This window comes from Setaria viridis, chromosome 7 (assembly GCF_005286985.2).
Source record: "Setaria viridis chromosome 7, Setaria_viridis_v4.0, whole genome shotgun sequence".
In the NCBI taxonomy this organism is placed as follows: Eukaryota; Viridiplantae; Streptophyta; class Magnoliopsida; order Poales; family Poaceae; genus Setaria; species Setaria viridis.
The window spans coordinates 19,480,363-19,487,603 of record NC_048269.2 but is presented as its reverse complement, the minus strand read 5'-3'; the positions used below and the strand labels follow the sequence as shown (position 1 = coordinate 19,487,603).

Here is a 7,241-nt window from a genome sequence, read left to right as displayed (position 1 = left end):
ATTCGCGTTCATACACTGGTTCAGGAGATTGCGTGGATGCGGAGCACTGAATCTGAGTGATCCGGAGAAGCGTGGTGCCCGTGCCCCGGCGGTAAGGGCATCGCCGCGGCGCCGGCGCCACCCTGAGGATGCGGATGCGTGCATGCACTGATGCACGCTCTAGCGAAACCGCATCCCGCCCCGTCCAGTGCCCAGAAGGCCAGAACCGCGCCGCCGAGGGTGCCCTGCGCCGCGGGACGCTGCATGCTGGCTGCAGCAGCGAGTGTGGGGGTGGTTGGCAGTTGGCCTTCCAAACGAGACCGCCGCCGCGCGCGTCCCCGCCTCCCCGGTAGCGGTGGTGGTCGCGTCGCGCGGGCGCGCGCGCACGTGAGGTCGGCGCGCTGCGAGCCTAGCTAGACGACCTGTGACCTGGTCACCGACCTCCTCTACACGCCAGATCGGTTAGGACCTGCAACAAGCTGTGCTGCGATTCGCAGCAGGCAACCCACTCTGTTGGGGTCGCCATCGCATCGGCTATGGTCTCTCGGGTTCTGCTCCATGGCTTCGGCCTTGTTTACTTCGTAAATTTGGGAGGTGCCAAATTACTGTTACAGCACTGTAGCACACTGTAGCGTTTCGTTTGTATTTGTGAATTATTATTCAAATATTGACTAATTAGGCTCAAAAGATTCGTCTCGCAAAGTACAACAAAACTGTGCAATTAGTTTTTAATTTCGTCTACATTTAGTACTCCATGCATGTACCGCAAGTTTGATGTGATGGGGAATCTTCTTTTTGTCTAGTGTGAAAGTTGGGAGTTGGGAGTAAAGTGAACAAGGGCTTCCATGGCCTGCAGGCAATGCTCCGTAGCTTCTGAAGGAGCAGGACCTAGCTAGCTGTGACCTGTGAGGTCAGATGATACTCTTGTCCTCGCGAAGGTACTGGAAGGCCGGCCCACGGCCCTTTGACCATTCGGCATGATCACGAGCAACGCAGGGCGCGCGCCCAATGATAGTAATAAGGTCGTGACACCCCGCTTGATGACTAATCATGCTCGGCTCCGTCGAATCATGCAACTGTTGTGCCGGACAAACGGCCACGTCGAACGGGGCCGGGAGGCCATCATTCCGCCGGTCGCCGTCGTGACATTTTGGGAGGGTTCCTGGTCAAGAGGGACGCCACCGGCGGCAGCCAGCTCCTCGCGGCTCCACGTGGCCGCTCCTCGCCGCGTCCGCTCGCGGTGGCCCGTGTAGCTGCCGGGGCGGAGGCGACGGAGCTCATGGAGAGCCTCCGGTTCGCGCGCGGTATTGTTGCCGGAGCAGAGCACCCGGTTTTGGAGCAGCAGCGTCAAGGCATAAAACAGCGTGAGGACTGTGAACCAAACCAACGGCTGGGCTCGCAGGTGGTATCATCGATTCAGGAACGTGAAGGGCATGGCAGTGGCAGGAGTTGTTTTCGCCTCCATAATTTGCTCGACGACAACAGCAACCCAAAAGATGCGCAGAACGAAGACCTATAGCCGCGTTCACAATTCGCGGTCAAGTTATTATCAGACCAAATTACGTCGCAGGGCATCCGTATACTTGTAGATCACGAGAACGAGACCGTTCTTTTGTGTTGTCCCGTATCTGGAACTCCTAGGTGCCAAAGCTCCCGTACAAAACACAAGCTTCGTTTCACGAATCCTGACCAAAAAAATCTCCTCTCCGTGATTTCATCTCACGCATCTACGGACACGCAGACACTACTGACCTGCTCTGATAATTGAGAGCCCCGGCCGTTCCGTGGCCTGCAATCTTCCTCCCACGGTTCCGTCCCGTCTCGTACGAACCTAGGTATCGCAGGGGCTCTCTGACCAAACGCAAACGACCACATTCTTCGTGGTTAATGTTTCTGGAATGATTTCGCCCGGTTTCCTTTTCAGCAATGATACATTTGTTACCCGTTTCATCTTCTCTTCTGTGGAGATTGTGCGCTCGGAACCCACACGATGTGACCCGCATTTACTCGCTCTGAGGGCATGAACTGATTAAACGATCCAGCAAATTATTTCGTGGGGACTGATGGCCCTTGGTCATGTTGATATTATCGCAGATAGCACTTGATTTCTCGAATCATTCGGTTCGAGATATGCTCAGAGAGCAGTCGTTCTGCTCTGACTGCTGGCAAGTTAGAGAAGTTTATGCCTGAAGTCGTCAGGTAAACATGCACAAAGTGATGTGCCTATGATAGTCGAAGATACTACAGGGTTGGAATGGAGGGGATAACCGAGAGTTTAGGAAACTCTGTTTCCTTGTAGAAGATTGTCTGGTGCCGTTGCGGATAGGCAATCTACAGCCTCAGGCATTCAATGCATCTTCCGATCAATGGAAAAATTTGTGCAAAACAAAACTGTCCACTGACGTCATCGAGCCTTGCATTGGGGAACTCCTTGTATCAACGCTCTCACTATGTTATTCGGATAGGAAAACCCTTCGAAAACTAACAAATACTACTGAGGCTGAGGCAAAATCCACATTTTGGAAGCGTGAAATCTATATGCTGCTGAGGCAAATCATAGTTCAGCCCCATGCAATTTTGGGGTATTGATCAAAGAGAAGAAGAAGGGAAGGAGGGAGATGAAGAAAAAGAGGAAGGCTGAAGTGGCTAGCTTGCCTGCCTCCACCGGTATGCTGGTTGGTATATAAACCATCCCACCCATTTCTACCTTAAGGTGCGGAGGTATTATAATGCAAATAACACCAATCTCGAGACGCATTAGGAAAATCCATTATTAAAAAAAAATATTCAGAAGAATTTGTTTAGTTGAATGACTTTGCACGGGGGATAGGTTGGCGAATTTGTGTACGGCCACAAAGACTCCTCAACAGAAAAACTCCCTGAACTATATGCATGCTCGCTTTTATGTTCGTCCATAATCTGTTGAGAATCCTGGAAAAGAATTCCGTTGAGAAACCGAGTCATCCCTTAGTCATTCGGCGTCACCGATGAACATCACCCGGCTTCTCTCAGACAGGCTAACAAACCAGGCAGGCAACCTCTGTTCGCCACCGCCCCAAAGCAGGCACACGCAAACGGCAAGCGAAGCCGAGGCAATCCCACTCGGACGCCGCGCCACCTCAGCGCCGGCCCCACAAGATCCGACGCTGACCACCTTCATCTCCCCGGCACGTGGGCCCGCTCATTGCCCGTCCCCACACGTCATCCGCCGGGCGCCCGAGCACTTTATGTACCCGCCCCACCGCAACCCCTTCCCGCGCCGGAGCAGAGCCAGACTCTGCAGCGCGACGCGGCTCCGACTACGACTACGACTCGACGGGAAAGCAAATCCGAAGCTCCGGCGAGGCGTATACAAGTTCGGCCTCTCTCGCTCCGCACAGCTTTCCGCCCCCGCTTCCTCTTAGCCGCCGTCTCGCCGGCGCAACGGTCGAGTCGCTTCTATCATCCTCGTCGCGCGGCCGGGCAGGCATAGCAAGGTAATACCCAGCCGCAAAGACGGCGGCGGCGGCGTACGAGATGGATGCGGCGGCGGCGATGCGGAAGGCGTCGTCGCAGGCGTCGCTGGCGGACCCGGACGACTTCGACCTGACGCGGCTGCTGAACCACAAGCCGCGGATCAACGTGGAGCGGCAGCGCTCGTTCGACGACCGCTCCCTCAGCGAGCTCTCGCTCTCCGGCGCCGGCAGCCGCGGGGGATGGGGGTACGGCGGCGGGATGATGGAGAGCTACGAGAGCATGTACTCCCCCGGCGGCGGGCTGCGGTCCTACTGCGGCACGCCGGCCTCGTCCACGCGGCTCTCGTTCGAGCCCCACCCGCTCGTCGGCGAGGCCTGGGACGCGCTCCGCCGCTCCCTCGTGTCCTTCCGCGGCCAGCCCCTCGGCACCATCGCCGCCGTCGACCACTCCGCCGACGAGGTGCTCAACTACGACCAGGTACGTACGTGTGTGTGAGTTGTGACACGGCAACGGCATGCTGCCTTGCTCCAACACACTTTCTTGCTCGTGCATAGTAGTTGCTTTGCTTCTCGGGGTAGTTGGATTCTGTTACGCTGATCGAGATCTTTTTCTCTCTTTTTTTTGGGGGAAATTAGTTATGTTGAGCGAGATCAAGATAGATGATTACTTGGAAGAACGGGCAAGTGGCTAGTTTTGGTACAAGTCTTTGTGACTACAGGAGTTGTCACATTTATTTTTCAATCTTTTTCGATCTGCAGTGTCTCAGTTGTTGAGGCTTAAGGATGTGTTTTATGATACCAGTTACCAAACAGCTTTGGAATAATTCGGGCATGTGGGTCATTTGTTCCTGGATGGATCGGAGCAGCTAACTCGATCCAATTGCACGCGCATGCAGGTGTTCGTGCGGGACTTCGTGCCGAGCGCGCTGGCGTTCCTGATGAACGGGGAGCCGGAGGTGGTGCGGAACTTCCTGCTCAAGACGCTGCTGCTGCAGGGGTGGGAGAAGCGGATCGACAGGTTCAAGCTGGGCGAGGGCGCCATGCCGGCGAGCTTCAAGGTGCTCAAGGACCCCAAGCGCGGCGTGGACAAGCTGGTGGCGGACTTCGGCGAGAGCGCCATCGGCCGCGTCGCGCCCGTCGACTCGGGGTTCTGGTGGATCATCATCCTGCGGGCCTACACCAAGTCCACCGGCGACATGACCCTCGCCGAGACGCCCATGTGCCAGAAGGGCATCCGCCTCATCATGAACCAGTGCCTCGCCGAGGGCTTCGACACCTTCCCCACCCTGCTCTGCGCCGACGGCTGCTGCATGATCGACCGCCGGATGGTACGGTAGTAACCAAGCTTCATTTAACATGATGTCGCCGTCGTCGTCGTCAAGAATCATATCACGTCTTCGATCAAACCTAAACCCATCTCTGCTTTGCGCATGCAGGGCGTGTACGGGTACCCGATCGAGATCCAGGCGCTGTTCTTCATGGCGCTGCGGTGCGCGCTGCTGATGCTGAAGCCGGACGCGGAGGGGAAGGAGATCATGGAGCGGATCGTGACGCGGCTGGCGGCGCTGAGCTACCACGTGCGGGGCTACTTCTGGCTGGACTTCCAGCAGCTCAACGACATCTACCGGTTCAAGACGGAGGAGTACTCGCACACGGCCGTCAACAAGTTCAACGTCAACCCGGAGTCCATCCCGGACTGGCTCCTCGACTTCATGCCCACCCGCGGCGGCTACTTCGTAGGCAACGTCAGCCCCGCCCGAATGGACTTCCGCTGGTTCGCGCTCGGCAACTGCGTCGCCATTCTCGCCTCCCTCGCCACGCCCGACCAGGCATCCGCCATCATGGACCTCATCGAGGAGCGCTGGGAGGAGCTCGTCGGCGAGATGCCCGTCAAGATATGCTTCCCGGCCATCGAGGGCCACGAGTGGCAGATTGTGACGGGCTGCGACCCCAAGAACACCAGATGGAGCTACCACAACGGCGGATCCTGGCCAGGTCAGCCACTGTCTTCCTTAATTCGGTGCTCTCGATCGGAAGGTTGCTTAATTAATTAGCTGCAGGGACGTAATGATAATTATGGTAACATTGCATTGCAGTGCTGCTCTGGCTGCTGACGGCGGCGTGCATCAAGACCGGGCGGCTGAAGATCGCCCGGCGAGCGATCGAGCTTGCCGAGGCGAGGCTGGCGAGGGACGGCTGGCCAGAGTACTACGACGGCAAGCTGGGGAGGTACATCGGGAAGCAGGCGAGGAAGTTCCAGACGTGGTCCATCGCGGGGTACCTGGTGGCCAAGATGATGCTGGAGGACCCGTCGCACCTCGGCATGATCTCCCTCGAGGAGGACAAGGCCATGAAGCCGGTGCTCAGGAGGTCGGCCTCGTGGACGGTGTAATAACCGTGCAAGGTGGTGGACTGGTGGTCGTAAAAGCCTGAATGCCTGATAGGCTGCGCAGTGTTGGTCAGAACTCAGAAAGACAGAAGCAGTTCTTGTTCTTTGGGCTAACATTTCGATTTTTCTCCTCAACCTCTTGCTTTCCCGATTGGGAAAGTCTGCATGTTCAATGTTTTGGTGGACTCCCATGTATGAATCTCAGTTGTACAATATGTAAGTTTCGCCACAAAAATAAGAAATCGTTGAAGAGATTTTTTAATATTTATTTTTCATGGTAAGAATGTGACAGCTGTAAGATGTTAGATGATATGGGAGCCTGTCCTCAGTTTAACTCAACCTTTGTTGTATGAGCGGAAATACTGAACATGCACAATAGTAGGCTGATTCAGTGTTTCCAGACTCATATAAAATGCTAGTTTTTTAACAAGAATAAAGATAAAATTTCTGCATGGTAACTTTTGTACCATCTCTTTGGCAAAGACTATGCCTAGATACATAGTCAAACTATGAATCTAAAATACAAATTTGGGACGGAAGGAGTATTTACATTCACCAAGGAGCGCCATATCCGATCACAAGAGGATAGGCATGTAGGCACCGGGGAACTGTGTGTCCAAAGGGCGATGTGATCTAATAGCAGAATGGCAATGACCTACATGTCGATTTCGGCAAATATAAAAAGTTTCTCATGTGTATTTGCCATCAAATTTTCACCTTTTTACATGCTTGAAACAACTATAACATTCTGAATTTACGTTGCCCCATATACAAATAAAAAACATTTTACAAAGAAGTTAACATTACTTTTCATTTAAAACATGCATAGGAAAGTTAAACCAACTAAGCAGAGCTAATCAGTAAAATAGTAATGATCTGGCTTTTCTTTAGTTTAAGCGAGTCGAAGGCAAAGAGATTGATGTGTGGAAATTGTTTGAACGTGAGTCTCCCTGCGTAGTGCTCATCAACTATTCCTTCCGCGTCGTCAGTCTCGCCCGGCGTCGTGACTTGCTGCTCGCGTGCATGCGGACATTCGGATAACATAACAACTATCCCCTCTCCGCTGATTTGATTGGTTTCGATTAAATCGGCGATTCAGTGTCAACGCATCGGTGAATGCCGATCGGCCTTCTGTTTCTGTCTCTGCGCTTTGAGTTCAGCTACTACCGCTTTGCAGAATTGCAGCTGCAGGCTTCTAGCTGTCTGGGCTTAGGTCCTGTTTGTTTGAGCTTTACTTTCCGATAGCTGGCTTTTGACTTCTCATCCTAGAATGCTGGCTTTCTGAAAGCTGAGGTTCGTTTGGCAACCTAACTTCTTTGAGGATGAGAGTGGCTGAAAGCTGGACGAGGATGAGCAGGGGTCAGGTGACGAGGACGAGGCGGGGTCGGGCGACGAGCAGGGGCTGGGCGGAGGGAGGA

The 7,241-nt window shown here is 54.2% G+C and overlaps 1 protein-coding gene across 1 annotated transcript; it reads left to right on the top strand.

Moving 5' to 3' along the window:
* The first annotated feature begins 3,218 nt into the window (after positions 1–3,218).
* On the top strand, positions 3,219–6,091 carry LOC117862668 (cytosolic invertase 1). The gene is made up of 4 exons (XM_034746169.2): positions 3,219–3,912; positions 4,331–4,762; positions 4,871–5,429; positions 5,531–6,091. The coding sequence occupies exons 1-4, from the start codon at positions 3,496–3,498 to the stop codon at positions 5,824–5,826; spliced, it is 1,704 nt and encodes a 567-aa protein (XP_034602060.2). The 5' UTR covers positions 3,219–3,495; the 3' UTR covers positions 5,827–6,091.
* Positions 6,092–7,241: the final 1,150 nt, after the last annotated feature.